Genomic DNA, 20,460 nt, shown 5'->3' with positions numbered 1-20,460 from the left:
GTTCAGTTTTAAAGCAATGAGGTGGCAGCCCTACTACCTACCATATCTGTTACTGGGTCTCGGCTTACTTACCTTCTGGTGGGGTGATCCTGAGAGCCGTGATCTAGTACTAACTCACAGCAAAACCCATCTCCATCATCAGGAGCTCTGGTGAATACTGGTTAGTGCTTAGATCCTGCACCTCAGGTGAGCCCGTGCCATCTGTCAGGGTGACCTGCTTGAATACCTATCCTGCTAGTTGGTGGGAGCCTCTCTACTGCTATAGCTACTGGTCTCGGAGCCTGACCCCTGACCATGACACCATGACTTGATTACAAAAGACACATTGGAGGACCATTATGATAGACTATAATCTTTGCCTCAGTTTGGCCGATGTTTGGATGTAACACATATACAGTGAAAGGTATCTTTACCCTTTATCCATAAATAAGGGAACAATCGCAATCCTTTAATTTTGGCAACTTTAGCCCTACATAGCCCTGTCACAAGCAATGCTCCTATCTTTCATATCACTGGAAAACACCATGATGCAAACCCAAAGGATGAAATATAAAGAACACAATGCAAAGGATCTTCTTTATTTTAAATTTTCACTTATAAAGAACAATATAAAAATCTGAAAAAACATTAACAAAATATTCATAGGAAATTACATAATAAATATGCATATTTTTCTGTACAGCCCGAAGCAAGCAACACATATTATTATGGCAGCTCGGCAATACAGATTTTAATGTAGTCCATTGTAGTCCACAGGTTTGGGTGGTATTAAAAAGGATAATTCTTATTCATTTTTAAATGGATAGTAAGAAAGCCTCCAGGTAACCATTTAAAAGGCAAACTTAATTTGTTTTTAGTGCATTTTGACAGCCTTTTGACCCCCATCCATCCCAATATTGTTATAGTTGTATTGTGTGCCTAAAACAATGGCAGTAAAAAAAAAACGTGAATTAAAAACAAGTACATTATCTAAACAGTCTATTGTGAACACATAAATGTCAATCATGACTAGACAAAAGTGACCTGGATTTTGAATGTAGACAGCATACCATAATCCCTGTGGATTATTTTAGCCCATAATCAAGTCCACCATGATTAAAAGGCTTATGTTATAAACCAGTGCAAGGAGCAAAGCGCTAAACCATAGGAACCAATCAGAATTTCCTTTAACTGGACTCATTCTAGTGCAAGGTGGATTCTGATTGGTTGTTATTGATACTGAACTTTCTAATTAGCACATAGCGCTTTTCATTGTTTAAGTCAAAAATGTCTACAGTGAAGTGTTACATTCAGTAGACAATGGTGTTACATGTTTTTGTGAAGTGCAGCTATGTGGAATTATTTTTTAGTGTTTTATACCATGTGAAAGCGAAGATTTGAAGATTAGAAAAGGTGACACGGAGGTGTATACAGATGGCTGTATTATAAAAATTTAAGCTGTGCTTGTTTTCTTTTTTTAACATATACTTGGGGTCTTGAAACTTGATGATTTATGAAACTCATGAATTACGTTTGGAGAACCTGTGGAAAAGAAGTTCCTGGAAAATGGTCTTTGGACATGATTTTAAACAGACAGCATAAGCCACAAGAATAAATATCCTCTTATGACAGAATGTTGGTGAATTTATGATCACAAGATGTTTAACTCTAGGCTTTCTGTAAAATTATTATTCTTTGATTGGTTAATTTTATATTCTGATGCAACCTACATGACATACGTCATTCTGTATATCTAATCCAAAAATATGTACCTGGGCTGAAAAATCCCACACCGCAAAAGCAGCAACATATTTCCACCTGCTTACAATGGTTGAATTGTAACATTTTCTCTGCATTTATATATGTAATGGTAAAAACCCAGAAGTTTTCCGTTCATATAAATAACATTTATGCAATGATAGCCTTCAAACCAGTCAAAACTATATGTCTCAACATATTATAACTCTGAAAACTTTACATTATTATGGGTCTTCTATATGAAATCAAATTAGCTAGCTTATTTAGTAAGGAAGAACAAAGTGAAAATGTCCAAATGAAGTAACCCATGCAGTGTTAATTCAGAAATCACTTCTATTCTGATGTAATTGCAGTAAACTGTTAATAACTGGTTACTATGGGTTAATGCACTTTGCATTGGACAGTACCTCTTTGCACTTACTCCATAAGCCTGAAGTTGTGTAAAATTATACATGATGCAGACACATATAGAGGCCAATCCTAATCTGGTAGACATTCTATTACTCAAGATCAGAATATAAAAATTGACAGCTCTGAACAGCTGGTATGAGCTAGCTATCCATTTCTTCTGAGCTCCAGTTTTTCAGGTAAGCCCAGTACTCTGTTTATACTTTCAGATGAATTTCTACTCCTGGCTACAAAATGCACAGTATATTTAATGTAAGGCACCCAACGGTTATCTTCGATGACTTACATTGCAACAAAATCACATCCTGACCTTACAGCAGGCTTTTCCAGATGACTGAAGAATGAATTAATGAATGAAAGAAGACACCTTTCATTTTCTTTCAAATTGCCCTACTTTGAAACTGGGACAATTGTTTACACAAAAACTGATTTTACCTAGAGTGCTGGCACTTCAGCCTTCCCACCCCCTCTCATTGGCCAATACCTGTCATGGAGAGCCACAATGACCAGCTAAATGGAATGGGCAGAAAGAGGGTAGGGCACAATGGCAACTTCCTAGGTGAAATAGGTATTTACATAATAGAGCACTTTGGGTTTTTTCAAGACTTCATGGAAGCTCTAGAAGAGTGAAGATGCTCCTGCTATTAAATTAGGCAAGCACTTTAGTATCGTGCAAGTCATGACAGGTTCAAAAGCAGATTTCTGAACTCTCTAAAAGTAATATAACTTAACATTCTGAATCTCTTAACATAGATCCAACTTAAAACTAAAAAGTGAAAAACAAAAAGCTTTTGATGTAATTACATACAAATGCTTCCAATGGAATCAAACATTTCCAGGCTTATGTAAGGAAAAGAGCTAAGCGCAAAGCCCAGTAAGCCATAGCAACCAGTCAAAATTTATCTGATCTAACTTCTGAGAAATATAGTTGGTTTCTATGGGTTACTGAATTGAGCACTTCAGTTTTAAGCTTTGCAAATAAAAGCAGGACATTTGAAGTCCTGCCTCCTGCCTAAGGCCTGCCTCAACAGACATTGTTCATGTCAAAAGGCTTTGTTATTCCCATGTAAGTCTAAGGGAATGCAAAACCTGCTTAAACCGGGTCAGAAAAAGGTCAAAAGCACTTGTCAATCAAATCTGAACGATCTCAGAAGTGTGTCAGACTGATGCCATCTCCAAGCCCAAAGCCAATCAACACAAGCCTATAATCTCACCATTTTAAGCAATACCACATTTAATTTTCCAAGGTCCACCCCTTCAGAAAATGGAGACCATTCTACTGAAACAGGAACTCTCAGAGATTTTAGAACTTGAGCTCAACATCAAACTCAACTAAATTTACCAACCTCTATAGTATGAGCACTTACATAATCAATTAAATCCTACAGATTGGTTAAGAGAATCAATAAAATATTATATTTTATATTGGTGGAATTCCAATTTAAAGATTTAAAATAAAACATTTATTCCTTTGTAGGATAATATTGGATGTATGTTACATGTTTTAAATTTTGCTGTATCTTTAACTGAAGGTTTTAGTGGTATTCTTTAATATATAAGGTAATATTTGTTCTTAACAATGCTTCTGTATGTCCCCCCACAATCCTAACACTCACATTTTATTACTGTCTTTAGCTTGACTTGTTGATGAGAAGGAAGTTGCATTCCACACAAATGGAGAGGAACAGCAAAATATTCTAAAAAGACTTTCCACTTTATGCTAAAATTGTATTCATTGCAGAAGAGATTGTCTTTTTTTCTTATGGCTAACGATTTGAAAGGAATTACTGAAAGATCAAAGCAAAGGCAGGAATACTAGTTTAGTTAGAGGGTCAATCCATCCCAAACTGAGGTTTAATGTTTCGTAGACACAAATTAAGCAACCCACTGCATTATTATTTATTTCCTGAGCTCCCATAGCAAAATTTCCACAGCTGCATTCCAAGACCTATCCACCTTAAAAATGGGGTCTTCCATTAGCAGAAGGCTTGGAACTCCTCGGTCAAGTGGAGCAGAGCCAGGAATACCAGCAGGAAAATGTTGCCACTGTAATCAAAGAGAAGTAGCCCTAAGAACTGTGATTTCAGTTTTAGAAGGACATAGCCCTTAAAGTGGAAAACCCCTTTAAAATATTCAAAACATTGGAATATTGTTCTAAGCTTAAGCAAAAGGTAATGCTTTAAGTTATAATAAATGATTGCTAGAATGTTTTAAAAATTAAACAGAATGTCATCAAACATAAAGTGTGGAACAAGTTAGCAATACAAATTAGGCAAGCAAGGCCAGTTTTGTTTTTGGCATATAAATAATAACAGTCAATAATATTCAAGTTTACCTAATAAACTGAAACATTTGCATTATGGCTGTGGAAAACACAAGTAATATGTGTCATTATCCAATCTAATATAGATTGCTTCTTGTCCCCAAAATAGCCAAATGACGTCCGTCAAGAGAACATAGTTTGTAATTATTGTCCAGTCCAGAGAATTCATAGTACAGAGAGGTCATGGCAAGACTTGGACTTAAGCTTAAAAGCCATGTTTTTGTTTTTCTTGGCCACAATTTTTCCCCAGAACCTTCTGGCTTTCTTTGGAATGCTCTCCCGCCTCTTCTGGAAGGCCAGCCTTTTCTCGTTTTTCTCTTTGCTGTCCCTCCTCAGTCGCACCTGCCTGACAATGCCTTCAAACAGTTCCTTCACGTTGTGCTGAACGGCTGCAGAAGTCTCAATGAACTTGCAGTCAAATACTACGGCACATGCTCTTCCCTCTGTGAACAGAAAGTCATATCTAAGTACTGCTATCATTTAAAATTGTAAGACAGTTATAGAGATTGAGTTACTAAAAGCAAATAGGCAAGTCACTTCACAAGGGAAATTTACACTTAACTTAGTGAACGAGGCTCTGCTAATTTCTATAATTCATTCATGTTCAGCAAAAATACAGTTTTCCTTTTTAATTTTTCCTTGCATGGGATTACGTAAAGTGAATTATCACTACATTTACTAAGCTAAGGGAAATTCCCTTTCTAATAAGTACCAACAAAAGCTAATCAAAATTTATATGAAAGCTTTACTATTTCTTAGTAGTCTTCCCAACTAAGTACAAGTATCATTTTTGAGGCTCAGGTACTTCAGAGAAAAAGTTCCTTATCCTTGATTTTATTATCATTTAAGATATTAAAGTGTTACTAAACCCAGGACCCTGCATTCTCTATATCTGGTCTCCCACAGTACACAGAACATGGAAATGCAATTATTTTAGTAAATATGAACTGCTAAATATCTTTCTCATCAGCAGTTAGAGCAGTCTTTGTGACTTCTATCAGTGTTCAGCAGAGCACATGTTAAAGCCTGTATGAGGAGTTTTCTGTCTGCTCTAGGAAAATGCAGAACCCCTGACTTCTGTTTGGACAGTGCTGATTGACCCTGTGCTGGTCACATGCACTCTCCCAAGAAAAAAAAACTTTCTAGCAATACACACCAAACTGAGCATGTGGAGATTATCTCCACATATGTTTTATCAGGAGATAAGAGTGGGGCACTGGAAGAAGGGGAGGTTCAGAGACATCAAGATCAAACAGACTTTTTACACAATGCAGAGGATTAACCCCTTAGGTTCCACAGTGAGTATATCAAGCATGCTTTACTGCGTATACAGACTGATTTTACTGTTGTGGGTTTAGTAACGCTTTAAGTTGTAAATGCTTTTGCTGAACGCCTTCGTATTTGTTATCTTGACTTCCTTATTGAAGCTTCTGGGCCTTATGGATGATGCTGGATATTATGGGGTTGATTTACATTCAAGGCTGTTCACTTTGCATGGGTATTTTTATTTAGCTTATTAAATGTGATGAAAATTCACTTTGCAAACCCAATCACATGCAAGGAAAATAAAAAGAAATATTTTATCACAGTTCCATGTTTTGCGAATACAGATATCCAGTGGTTCGGGATATGTATGCTGACCTTCTCTGGGGATATCATTGCCTATTAGGCTTTATTGTTTTTCTTTTTCTAAAGATTTTCTCTCAGGTACATTGGCCCTGATGGTCATACTGCGGATGTTCTATTTTGTCGTTTGCTTGTATATCCTGATGTTGCACTGATTCTAGTCTTTGTATCTGGAAACATTTCTGTAAACTGTCATGGTTGCTGCCTTGAACTTAAATATGCTAAAAAAAAAAAATTATTATTTTTGCTTGCACATGAATGGATGATAGAAGTCAAAATGGCTTCACTTCCTTCACTATGCTAAGTGAAAATTCCATTGCAAAGTAAACAGCCTTTTTTTCCTTTAGTAAATCAACCCCAAAGTTGAGTAATGTAAGGAAGGTGAATGCTTGCTTATAAAGGCCAGTACCTGATATGGAAACTTCTCTGCATCGAACCAAGTCACTTTTGTTCCCAACCAGTATAATTGGAATGTCCTCTGTCTGGCGTGCCCGACGTAGCTGTATACGTAACTCAGAAGCCTTCTCAAAGCTTGCTCTGTCCGTGATGGAATATACTATTAAGTAAGCATCTCCCACTTGCATACAGTGATCATACATCCAGTTATCCTGACTCTGCAAACGGAAAAAAAAATTGTGATGTATTTTCCCTTTTGTTACATCGTGTTTCAATAAAAAAAGAGAAACTGCTACTTCAGTCTGTTACTATGATGGGCTGTAAGACAAACATCACTTTCTGAACTGCTGATCTATAATAAGTGCGCACATCAGAAGTTCTGACCTCACTCTAACTTTCCTGATCTACATACTTGTGCCGGTTAGTGACTTAGGAAGTATTGACGTCAGAGACAGCCAGGAAACTAGCATTTTTAGAAAGAGGTCAGGATGGTAGCCTTTCCTACTCCAAGTTCAGTCTCCATTAATTGGCCCTGCATTCTGGAACATAATCTCTCTTACTCCTGGACAAATAGCAATCTTCTTATGATGTCTTCATAGTAGCTGCCTTCACTATGCAGATATCAAAGGAAAGCTGTTAAGAGAAAATAGTGGGGCTTGCCATTGCTGAACACTTTGTAAAGATGTGAGTTCCCTGGCTGTTATGCTGATCTCTTTGCTTCATTATTCTGAGTCACCTAAAACAAGTATGTAGATTAGATAAGTCAGATCGGCATACTTACTCTGGACCGCTGACTCAAAATGTTGAAGCAAGCCAGCAGCATGACATAATGATAACTAGGATATGATAACTAGGATCTCATGACTGGTTTCCATTATTAAATTGTAATCATCATAGTATTATTCTACAAGAAAACTATTGGTCTTATTGTGAAAAGTTAAGGCCAAAGCATCAAGTACAGTAACCCAATCACAAAAAATGCCCAGCATATCTCAACCTAAAATCTAATTGGTCAATATGGACTCTATAGTATGTTGTACACCCCAAATGTTTTTGGTGCAGTTTATGTAAAAATCATGCAATAAATAAAGACAATGTTTGAGAATACAGTACCTTATTTTCCCACATGTCAAGCAGTATAAGTGTGGCGCTCTCTCCATCCACCATCAGGGTCCTCTCATATGTGTTCTCTTAAAAAAGAAAATAAATAAATCATTGCGTGTTAGAATCTCAGGAATTCAAAAATATATATTTTCTTTGTGATAAAAATCAAATAAGTGTCACTTTCAGTAAGAATATTTTCCTCACTTATCAAGTTTAACACAAGTAAATTTATGCCTTATGTGTGAATGTATTTATTTAACAGGATATTTTTACTGTCCCTCATTTTTATTTTGTTTATATAGTCATACCAAATGAACATAATTGATTGGTGTGCTTGTGGAATGCAATTATGTCATCGCCAGTTGTCATTAGAACAATATATCACATAGCAAGAGACATAATGTATGTGGCTTTATTTAGTAATATTGCAGATGAAAAAAGTGTAGTAATCAAAACGCTAATTCTTAGCAATGGTGAAATCACAGCATTAGCTGAGTTTCCTTGTCATTATTGCCTGGTATGGATACTTAAGTACACTATATTGTCAAAAGTATTGGTCGGCCTGCCTTTACATGCACATGAACTTTAATGGTATCCCAGTCTTAGTCCGTAGGGTTCAATATTGAGTTGGCCCACCCTTTACAGCTATAACAGCTTCAACTCTTCTGGGAAGGCTGTCCACAAGGTTTAGGAGTGTGTCTATGGGAATGTTTGACCATTCTTCCAGAAACTTATTTGTGAGGTCAGGCACTGATGCCGAATGAGAAGGCCTGGCTTGCAGTCTCCGCTCTAATTCATCCCAAAGGTGTTCTATTGGGTTGAGGTCAGGACTCTGTGGAAGCCAGTCAAATTCCTTCACCCCAAACTCACTCATCCATGTCTTTATGGACCTTGCTTTGTACACTGGTGCGCACTTATGTTGGAACTGGAAGGGGCCACAAAGTTGGGAGCATGAAATTGTCCAAAATGTCTTGGTATGCTGATGCCTTAAGAGTTCCCTTTACTGGAACTAAGGTGCCAAGCCCAACCTCTGGAAAGCAACCCCACTCCATAATCCCCCGTCCACCAACCTTTATACTTGGCACAATGCAGTCAGGCAAGTACCGTTTTCCTGGCAACCGCCAAACCCAGACATGTCTATGGGACTGCCAGACAGAGAAGCATGAATCGCCACTCCAGAGAACACGTCTCCACTGGTCTAGAGTCCAGTGGCAGCATGATTTACACCACTGCATCCGATGCTTTGCATTGCACATGGTGATGTAAGGCTTGGATACAGATGCACGGCCATTGAAACCCATTCTATGAAGCTCTCTACACACTGTTGTTGTGCTAATCTGAAGGCCACACAAAGTTTGGAGGTCTTCAGCTATTGACTCTGCAGACAGTTGGTGACTTCTCCGCACTGTTTGCTTCAGCAAGTGCTGACCCCACTCTGTCATTTTATGTGGCCTACCACTTCGTGGCTGAGTTGCTGTTGTTCCAAGTTGCTTCCACTTTGTTATAATACCAATAACAGTTGATCGTGGACTATATAGTGGCAAGTAAATTTCACGTATTGACTTATTGCACAGGTGGCAACCTATCACAGTACCACACTTGTATTCACTGAGCTCCTGAGAGCAACCCATTCTTTCACAAATGTTTGTAGAAGTAGTCTGCATGCCTAGGTGCTTGATTTTATACACCTGTGGCCATGGAGGTGATTGGAACACCTGAATCCAATGATTTTGAGGGGTGTCCTAATACTTTTGACAATATAGTGTATATATAGAGACAATTTTTTTTTTCAATAATGGCGTGAGCCATTATAACCTCTGTAAGGTTTTTATTGCTGTCTGTGTTCCCATCCCTCTATTTGTTCTTTGACCATTGTCACTTGGACTGAAAGTAAGGGAAAATCAGTTTTTTTCATTGTCACCAGATCAAGACTTATAGATAACTCCAGTCTGGCCCTTTTTTAAATCCCTGCAACCTGTTTCCCATTTATTCATTGCTATACATATGTCCCACAGTTGGTAGCACAGACAGTTTAGAGTTAGGGAGCACACTTTACAAAGGTGCCTTGACAAGGCAGTGTGGCTTCACATGTATTTTCAATTATACGTAACAAACATATATTTTTAATCTGAGATTCTGAAAGTTGTATTAGGTTTTTTTATCTAACCAGCTGGAGAGTTGATTGATTTTGTATTACTTGCTGTCATTTTGTATTATATTGTCAAATATCCCCAAAATCGAACAGTCACCTCTAAGTACAGGCATATATCCTTCTACAAACTTTTTTTGGTGCTCTATTAAAAATCATCTTTTTAAATACGCTGTCCCTACTGGACTTTCTCTCTAGAGGAATGGTTTTTTCCACAGCACCCCAGCTGCAAAGCTCCTGTGAGTATTACAAAAAAAAATTTTCCACATATTCTAGAAATTAATCCAGCACATGGAATAAAACATCATGATGAAGATTTGCAAAGTCTCCTACTGTTGTCTGTGATAAACTCCAGATTTCTTCTGTAATGGAAAACATTCGCTCACAGCACAGTTAACCTTGCACACTCCAAACTAATATTGTTGCATAGTCTAACAGTTTCTGGTTTAAAGTGCTTCATGCTGTAAAGTGCGTTTCTTGCTTAACTAAAAAAACATTGAATTTAAAACAATTTTGTAGTGTTTTTGAGTCAGGTAAATATCAGATATTATATATGATTATTTCATATTTGGGATTTCCTGCTATCATGAGTTCTAAGCTCCTTTTAGGAAAAAAAAAACTTTACAAAATGGGATAGCTACACACATAGCTGAATAGCTAAGATGAATTACCATTTTCCCTGTTCTTTCTCTGTTCAATTGAATTCTACATAGGCTTTCAATTAGAGAGACACATTCTGAAAGCCAACAGCTTATTTGCTACACTTGCATTGCCTTATATATGCTTTTTTCAGCTAACATGTTGGTTATTGTTTTTTTTTGTTATCAAATATAAATTTAAATACACAATCAGGGAAATGTATTCACATTGTTGACTTTTGTATTCATTTTCAATCTGATTTACTTTACAATTCAAACAGAACTGATGAATGAAAGGATAAAATATAAAAATTATATTTGATACACTGCACACATTAAAACTCTATCTAAAAATGTGTTATTATCTGAAGCACTGATAATTTCTTTTTCAGTCTGAACTAAAATAATGTTAAAAAGTGATTAAACATAATTTTACACAAAAACACATTCTTTAATTTTGTCACAGATTTGCACACAGGCAGATCTGGTGACACAATTTTTGGTTTTGATCAGGTCAGATGAGCAACACAAGTTACATAATTCTAAGGGTTTTCCAAAGCGCAATCACTGTAATAGAATTAAGTACTGCTTTAAAAAATCAGGCCATGTAGGGCTGATGAACTCAAAAGATTAGAAGAATAAAAAGCAGTTCAGCCATGTTGACCCTAGATTTTGTTGGTCTACAGCCAGTTTAATGATATGAGTTTACCTAAAAGTAACAGTTTCTTTCCAGCTGGGAGTTTTGGGTGTTCTTGCCTGCCATTATTTCCGCACCTTGTTGTATTCTCCATTATATAAAATATATATAAAAAAAAAAAACAACAGGGAATGTGGGAACCCCACAGGGTGGCCACAGCAAGCATGCAGAGCCAGGAGATGAAGTGCAGAGATCTTACCAATAGAGTAACCAAGGGATATAAAAAATGGTCAGGTGGTTGAACACTCTAGTATTTACTTTGATCTGTGATATCAGTTTTGGGTAGAATGACCCTTTAAAGTTTCAGGGTCAGGCTACTACTGAACTGGTTACATCTTAAATCATATTACAAGGATGGCTGTAACTTTTTTGTCAGTCCAGCAAACCTGGGTTTTAGAATATTCAGATAGGTTCAGGGAAAGTTTCCATCTTTGCTATTCACTTTAAAGGGTTTTGCCATGTCCAACAGTTGAGTGGCCATACACCCACTGATCAGTTGTCTCAGTTGCTATATATGGAGTATTACTTGCCAGACCTTTGCATCTCCAGATGAACTTTTGCATATCCAAAGGACAGGTCTACTTGCCATTGTTTCTTTCTCATTTCAAACTTTCGCTTGTTGTTCCAACTTACCAATGACCTAAGGTGTTTCCACTGCTCCTGCTACATTCTTCATAATATACCATATCCTAAAAATCCAGCATTGATAGTGGAATACCTGGTAATGACCATGGCAGGTTGGAACATAGTGATCACATAAAAGTGCCCCAAAGATATATACAATATAATATGATAATTCCACAACAAATACTACAATCTGATATATCTCTGTTAAGTTTCTCATTTATCCAGATCATGGTAAAGCAAGTCATAGTTATTATGGAATCAGTTCAGTTGAATGTGACCGCAGCTGTTTGAAGCTGCTATATCTTTTTTACTACAGTACTGGCATGAAAAGTCCATCAAACGTAATTGGTACTGTGAGTGAGGAGCTGGGTTGCTGTAAGAAAGCAGATTGCTCAAGCAACCTCAGAACTGTGCTGACAGACACCAGAAACAACTGATTGGTGGGGATACTAGTGACTCAGCCCTGACCGTCATAACCACAAGACAAATGGAGGGGATTTTCCACTTTACTGATGTGTTCACAGAATCAGCACAAAAATCAGTGGATGAAAGTCAATTTATCAAAGTAGGCCCTACTATAAATACATACTGCAAAATGTATTATTCAAGAAATCGTAAAAAGCCCAGAAACTATAATGGTGATACAACATTAAACAGATGATCCATTAAAAAACATTATATTGCAAAAGGGGTAGAATATTAAAGGGACAAATCTTGAAAAACTTGAAATTGTCCTTAATAAAATTATCTAGAAACTGTATATTTTTATTTCAGCTATGTAAGTTGAGCTATGATCCCATATTGCAATCCCAACTTGCCAACATGCCATTTAATGATATTACAGTATATATTTATTAAAAATTCATTACATTTATTATAGATGCAACAAATGTAAGTAACCTAATCCTTCCGAACATCACATTCTTGTAATCTCCATACAGAAGAACTGAAAGTGGGAGAGGGTGAGCCAGTACTCAAAGCCAATCATGTGCTATATCTGCTTCAGTCAATGCCTGTATTTTCTTTTCATAATTTTTAAAGAATTCTCTTGTAAACAGAATAAAAAAAAATAACATTAATAACTCAGACCTGGTTTACTTACCACTTAGCATTTCACTGTCCAGAGAATCGGGCACTTCTGCAAATATACTGGCCAATGTAGACTTGCCGACACCATGTTCGCCAATAAGAACCACTCGATAGTAGGTATTCCCAGATTCTGAGGAAATGACAGAATCTGAAGAGTCTGAAGACCAACTGCACCTGTAGTAGTCCTCTGGCCTTACTGAGTGATGGATGGTGTGGTTGCGATTGAGGTTCACATTGGGATTCTTCTGTACGTTAATATTCTTCCCATCAGCGGCAATACTCCAGCGCTGCTGGCTCTGCACCACTGTGCTGCTACTGCGCCGCATGGTCACATTGAGAGTCATTGTGGCTTCCCTGTAGTTAAAAGAGACAAAGAATTAGGTAATCCCAGGAATACATTGAAATATGTTAATTCACCATATGATGTATTTATCCAGGAAGAGATTAATGAACTCTATAAATGTATATAAAAGATAGATAGATAGACTAAGCTGGTTTCCCATTTTCACTTTTCAACATTTGCAGAAGAGGAATGGTAGCCATCAAGGCATACTTTTACTCCCTCCCTTAATTGACACCTGTAGGAAACCTCCACATATAATTGATGATCATCTATATCCCTTTTGAGGGATAGATAGATAGATAGATAGATAGATAGATAGATAGATAGATAGATAGATAGATAGATTAGGAGAGAGAGCAAGAGATATTTTAGACCAGGGTTCCTCCAGAAGTTTCTAGGGGTTCTCCAAATACTGAGCAGTGACAGATTGGTCTTCTACCTACGGTATCCACCAATGTAAGGGGGCAATTTCCCACTGATATCTATTGTAAGGGGTCATTTCTACACGGATCACTAATGTAAAGAGGATTTCTTCACTGATAACAAATGTATGTAGACACTACAATTTTCAGTTAGTATTTCTTACAGGCCACTATTATTTGTTTCATGTATTATTACCATATAGACCAAAATGCTCTACAACTTACTGATCATGCTAATGTACTGTGACCTGTAGATATAATCATTACAGTAATGGTTTCCCTGAAACTTTAAAATTATTTTAAGGGTCCCTCTTGGGTAAAATGTTTGAGAAAGGCTGTTGTAGATACTGTTAGGCAAATTTTTACTCAGGCTGAATTAACCATTATATCTTCAAAAATGCATATATAATATGTTATTATATACGTGCAAAAAATGTATAGTTTGCTTCCTAGTTTCACAATTTTCCACTGTTGATCATAAGGCATTGGTAGCATGCATACACAAACTGAACATCTTTTTTGCATTATTTGAGCCTTCTACAAAATTCTATGACAATGTTGTGACCTTCCTTCATGTGTCGTCAGCTAGTTTAACAGCAAGACCATGGCTTTCTCCACTAGGTATTACTGATTAATTCCATCATTACTGCTCAGAGCTGCTATCATTGCTGCGATCTGAAAAGCTTTCTTCAGCTTCCCTCAAAGACCACTCACTTTTCAATATCTCACAAAGTTTGCACTTTATTTTTTTGGAATAACCCACAAAGGAAACCATTTTGGTTCTGAAACTAAGTCACACTGCTCTAGTTAAACTTTCTGTCAGACTACAAGTTACTTGTCAGCACTGGTAATATAGATGATTGGTGTGGGTTCTAATTGGGATACCTAAATATGGAAAACCTCTTTTAATATCCGATGTATTTCCTAGTGTAAATACAGTGTGGTAGAGAGTGACACTGCTTCTGGGGTCAGGAGACCAAACCATGACTGCTCCATTTTACCCATCTGTGTGCCCAAATTTGTCTAGAACATGTCCCCACATTCGCCATTTAAACTTTTCCTTTGATTTTAAAGGTTAAAAAGCATGAAATGTTATTGTTTTATTTAAAAATGGACATCTTACAGGCTTATGGCCACACTGTGTGAGTTTTGAAGGCCTAGAGTAAATTCTGCAGGTTGAGTCTTTGGCTCTAAGCCCCAAGTCACACTCAACAGAAGCCTACAGGTGATAACAACCTACAGAAAGCTAAGCCAGAAACAGCTGTAAGCAAACTGGCTCCAAGTTTTAGGCTGTATCTGTGTTATAACCTTTCTATCTGGGAATATTATTGACCACCAGGACATAAAGGAGCACTCCTATGCCCAAAATCAATAAATAAGTAATAAGCCCTTGTTTTTTAGGCGCAAGTTCTGTGTATTTTTGCACTCCCTCCTTTTCACTCACCACAACCTAACCAGTTACATGGATCTGAACAATATTCCAGGTTATCTAATCAATATCCTGGCATCCATAGACAATTATGCATAGATGTAAAGAGTATGGATACCCAACCTTTTTCTTTCTAGTATTAGATAACCATGTCGGATCCTTATTGCCATTTGTGTAGAGTCAGCCTTTCTATTTCGCATGGTAAAAGATAGGTAATCTAAATTTTTACAGTTGTCACCAGAACAGGAAGTAAAGAGAAATGTTGCATCTTCTGAATAAGAAGTTTGAGGAAATCTCCCCAATGGGACACAGACAGCAAGACGCAAATTAACAAAACTGGAGAAAAAAACACTTAGACAATACATACAATTTAATGACCACATCTTATATGATGCCATTTATATAATTATGATTTGATCAAAATAAAACTGGCCACACTCATAGCAATCAGGAAAATCTATGTCAGGAGAAAAGTAGATGAGATTTTAGCCATTTTAGACTATTGTCCTCCAATCTGAAGTGACAAAGGCTATGGGGTAACTGTGTTATATTATTATTATACAGGATTTATATAGCGCCAACAGTTTGCGCAGCGCTTTACAATATAAGGGAGACAGTACAATTACAATACATTTCAATACAGAAGGAAAGTGAGGGCCCTGCTCGTGGAATGGAGGGTGATATTTTCTCCATTTCACGTGTCAAATCATTAACAAGCGATGGCGTTTCATCATATTTGCTGAGTATTGGCTAATTGTGCTTCCCACACACAGTATATTTTTAGCAATATTAGAATAGTCTAGGATGTAACTACCGATTGCAGCAAATTCAACAAATTCTATCATCTGTTTACCCCTCTCATGCAGTAAAAGGAATGTCTCTGCTTCTCATCTAATCAGCACTTCTGCAAGTCATTTTATGCATGGACTATGGAAACTTTCCAGCATGCTGCACCATATATATACAAATATTGCTACAGACTGTCATGGCACTAAAACACGAATTATCCATCATTTATCAGGAGGAGGTCAGCAATGACAGCCCCTCTCAATACAGTTTTCCTTAAAGCAGTACCACATGCTATTGTTATCTTATGCCAGCTTTTCTCAGGAGGAACCCTTAAAACAACTTTTGGGTTTCAAGGATCCCCTACTAATAATTACTATAGTTACAGTTCACAATATATTAGCATGAACAAAAAAAAAAAAAAGCCTGTGACATACTCAACTATTTGATTCCCAGGGCTGCTTTAACAAAGTTATTTTTAGTAATAATAATGAAAGGAAACAATAATGTCTTAAAAATAATATAGTGTTCCCTCAAATTGGTGGTTCTTCTGTACAAGTAGGTCCTTCTTAACTGACCACCAATGTAAGGTTAACTATACGTGTTACAATCTGACTGAACAACATCTGTTCAGTCTCCTTTAGATCTACCAACAATTATAATAAGTAAGAGCCTGCCTGATTGGATACAGATCGATTGGATAGATCAAATAAGTGCTCATACTACATAGTTTGGTAAATCTAAATGATTGTACAGATGTTGTTCAGTCAGATTGTAACACGTATGGTGACCCTTACATTGGTGGCCATTGAAGAGTTCCCATACTTTGGTGGTCACCTACTTATATTGGTGGTCATTGGGAGAAGGACCATCTTACATTGGTGATCATTGGCAGAGAGACCCCAAAATATTGGTGGTCAGTGGAAAGAATGTCCCTTACATTGGAGGTGAGTAGATAGCTGGAAAAAAAAATGGTGACCATCGCTGTCAGTGGCTACTTATTTGAGAGGCAGAAATTATTAATTTCTCAAAGAACCCCTAGCAATATTTGAAGGAACCATAGGATTCCACAGAACCCTGGTTGAGATAGGCTGCTTTATATACTGTATTGCAAATAAGCAGAAATTTAATTGATAATATTGAGTCTCTATGCATATTTTTCAAAAAAGTTATTTTTTAAATTCATTCCAGATAGAATTTTACAACACCCCAGCACAGTGGCTAAATGCTTAGCACTTCCACCTGGCAGTACTAGGGTCGTCGGTTCGAATCCCAGCCACGGCACCACCTGCCTGGAGTTAGCATTTTCTCCCTGTGCCTGCGTGGGTTTCCTCCGGGTACTCCGGTTTCCTCCTACACTTCAAAGACATGCTGGTAGGTTAATTGAATCCTGTCTAAATTGTCCCTAGTATGTGTATGTATGAATGTAAGTTAGGGACCTTAGATTGTACACCCCTTGAGGGTTAGGGACTGATGTGAATGTACAATATATATGTAAAGCGCTGCATAACTTGTCGGCGCTATATAAGCACCTGAAATAAAAATAATAATAATACATAGTATGGTACAGTTGCAGTTGTGCGGGATGGCCACATGGGGTTTAAGAGCGCAATGAAAAGCTCATAAGTTCATAGCACGTTACAACAACAAATCTTTGCAGCCAGGCAGGTTAACCCCCATTGTCTAAACAAGCCTTGGAGGAGCATCTGGGATGTGTAGCTGTTGGATGGCGAATACTCTCTCCACCTCTTGATTCTTCTACCATGTTTAGTAAGGTTACTGGTGCAGGTCCATTACTAAAGTGACAACTGATAATTACACCTATAGTAACCCCTGAAGTACCAGCACTGGAAAGGGATGGCAATCTATCTAAGCATAAGCATCTTAAACTTTTCAAATGATGTATAATACAAAGTATTTCCATCAGCTAACAGACGGTGGAAGGACAAATCTCAGCATTCCTGCCAGGGACACTATGCAGAATGAAACAATGACATCATTTTATGGCATGACATAGAGGGGCACCTATTACTGCATCACTCAAAATGTTAAAGCTGATCAATGTCATTTAAAGAGTATTTCCAATTTTGTGATCAAACTGGGATAACAGCTACTTCAAGATTACATGTTTCCCTTTCACATAGCCTAAAATTGCTTCTAACCTTTTTACTGAAAAATCTTACTTGGCTTTCCCCTTTATGTAATGTTAAGGAGGGGACTGGGAAGTTCAGGTTAACATAATTAAGGTTAATGTAATCATTTTTTCTAACTGTCCCTCAATCTGTTCCCTGGCTGAACACTGAAAAATATCCTGAACAAACTGCCCATGGAGCCTATCCTCCCTCTACCCAGCAAAATAAATTTTACTTTCTCCATCAACCCATCCCCACCCAGTTATTACCTTTTGTATCACTTGCCTCTACCTTATATTGCAAGCTCCCATTATCAGGACCCTTCTTACCTATTGCTTTGTATTGTAGCTGTATTGCCTACTTTGTTTTGTTTTTTAAAGCCCAGCACAAACTGTTGGCGCTACATAAATCATGTATAATATTTAAATTAATAATACGTATAAACCCACTCCAAAGAAACAAGTAGAAAGGTAAGAAATATTATAGGTATGCTGTGCGAATTGAAACACACAATTAGTTGGGGTTTCTCAAATCTGATTGCAAAGGTGGAACCACAGTTTAAAACTATTAGTTTGGCAATCAACCTAAATAAATTATTAATTCAATATAAAACTATTATGGTGCCAACAAAAGACCTGTATATTTAGCCCATAATTGTAAAAAAAAAAATCAATAAGGCACAGCATCCTGTGGAGACCAGATTTTACTTATCAGGTTAAAACACAATGAAAAATATTTGCAGATTGTTTCCATTAGGAAATAAAGACCATAAAACCACCCCAAATAGTTAAATTCTTAAATATACTATAAACAGCTTTCAGACAATCACAGTATAATATATATTTATATACACACACATATATATATATACAGTATGTATCATATCAAAAGTAGACACTTTTAAAAGTAAAACACTAAATAAAATGGCATCAGCTACTTCAAGCTAATTTCAGTTATTGAGAAAAATGGTCTTTGCTGCACATATTATAACTGATATCATTTACCTTTAAATTGTGCGGTTTATAAATTGTAGATAATTTTTTTATAAATAGTGCAAAAATCAGATGTGTTGCAACCAATCAGAAATTAGCATTCTGAAGGCTGCAGTCATTAGATTGCATGAAAACTATTAAAGAGTTATGTCTGATTGGTTAATGCCACCCATCTTAGCACTATATTATAGTAGCTTATTTTATTAGAATTTTAGATTATCATTAGCCTATTATTATATTATCTTAGCACTATATTATATCTGTAAATTTATTCTCAATGATTTGAAATGTAGACACCACTTACCAGTGAAGTTTGCTCTGTCTTATCAGTCGATTGCTCTTTCTGTACACAGATTTCAGGCACAAGGGGAGAAGGATGGATTAAGTCCTCTCTTGCTCTTTGTCTGTCTCTAAGACTTTCTCAGCATTTCTGGTTTATATTAGGCACAAGTGATCAGAGACTGAGCTTTTCCGTGATGTCAGCCGCCTGTACAAGAGCAAAGTCCAGCCCACCATCCAGAGAGAGAAGTACCAGGGGAGTGAAGTGTAGTGGGCTGCCACACTAACACCATCACTTATCCACAATCGGGGATGTTTATCTTCTTGACTTGCGTGATAAATCTTTTTCCAGCCAACTAATCCAGCAAGATTATTTTTCAAAACAGCAAATCGGAAGGTTGGGAAATGTAATGCCTATTTTGCAATACCGCAACACATTTTGGAAATAATATCTATTTCCACTGCAGGCGGGAGAAAAAAAATAAAAAATAAACGCTATAATTAAAATGTCCAATTTGTCAGATCACATAGGGAAGCAAATGGCATGTCAGGGAAATCCAGGTGCAGAGCAATTTGGTGCTATGGGGAGCGTGCATCTCATTTATTTGAAGTTTTCAAACTTGTGAATTTAAATTTTTCAGAGATAATTATTTTGTCAGTGTATATTCCTACCTTTGGCATTTTTTTATGTTAAAGCTGAACTCTAGGCAGATATGAAACACCATTCAAAGCAGATGTGTTTTCTTTAAAAAAATGATTAAAGTATTTATAAACCCTCTGTGCTTTTTAGTTTAACACACAATAAAATAAATATTTCCCAATAAGTTATTTCCTAAAATTCTTACCCCAGGACTTGCAGTTTTTAAATGCTGTTGGCTCTGGCTCTCACAGTGCTGCTTTCCTGAACTTCCGATCCTCAAAGGAAAGGGTTAACAGTGGACAGTGAAGTCCCCAATCAAACTTATCTTGGAGATGGAAGGGAGGAGCAGGGGAGTGTCTTGCCATCCTAGGCTATTAGAACTGTGTGTTTCTATTGATGCACACTCTGTAGGAAGACACAAATCTAGTCCCTGCAAGGGTGGCCCCATAGGATGCTACAAGAGAAAAAAGCCACCCTAAACAGGAATCCTAGAACAATGGTCATGGCACCAGCTTAACCACTTTCAGGCCACCTGCCCGCAGTGTACTGTGGATGGGCAGCAGCTACAGGATCAGTGACGTACCCATACGTTGCTTTCTTTTGTCAATACGGGTACACTGCATGCCTGAGCAGGTGCGCAACC

The 20,460-nt window shown here is 37.1% G+C and overlaps 1 protein-coding gene across 1 annotated transcript; it reads right to left on the bottom strand.

The window, feature by feature from the left end:
• Positions 1–562: 562 nt before the first annotated feature.
• Positions 563–19,350, bottom strand: GEM (GTP binding protein overexpressed in skeletal muscle). The gene is made up of 5 exons (XM_089666878.1): positions 19,203–19,350; positions 12,808–13,148; positions 7,604–7,680; positions 6,504–6,708; positions 563–4,911 (listed from the first exon to the last, which is right to left on the bottom strand). Exons 2-5 carry the CDS (start codon positions 13,136–13,138, stop codon positions 4,634–4,636), a joined length of 891 nt encoding a protein of 296 aa, XP_089523004.1. The 5' UTR covers positions 13,139–13,148; positions 19,203–19,350; the 3' UTR covers positions 563–4,633.
• Between the last annotated feature and the right edge of the window lie 1,110 nt (positions 19,351–20,460).

This window comes from Staurois parvus, unplaced genomic scaffold (genome assembly GCF_062004578.1).
Source record: "Staurois parvus isolate SC_StPar_1 unplaced genomic scaffold, SC_StPar_1.0 ptg000052l, whole genome shotgun sequence".
Classification (NCBI taxonomy): Eukaryota; Metazoa; Chordata; class Amphibia; order Anura; family Ranidae; genus Staurois; species Staurois parvus.
Note: the sequence above shows the minus strand (reverse complement) of the source record. Positions and strands in the feature narration are given on the sequence as shown.

Bases quoted from the DNA above. Each gene is read 5' to 3' on its own strand.
- GEM (XM_089666878.1), bottom strand. From the start codon at position 13,138: ATGACTCTCAATGTGACCATGCGGCGCAGTAGCAGCACAGTGGTGCAG. The intron at 7,681-12,807 runs GTAAGTAAACCA...TTCTTTTTTAAG, and splicing joins GGACAGTGAAATGCTAAGTG to AGAACACATATGAGAGGACC. The intron at 4,912-6,503 runs GTACTGGCCTTT...TTCTGTTCACAG, and splicing joins CAGAGAAGTTTCCATATCAG to AGGGAAGAGCATGTGCCGTA.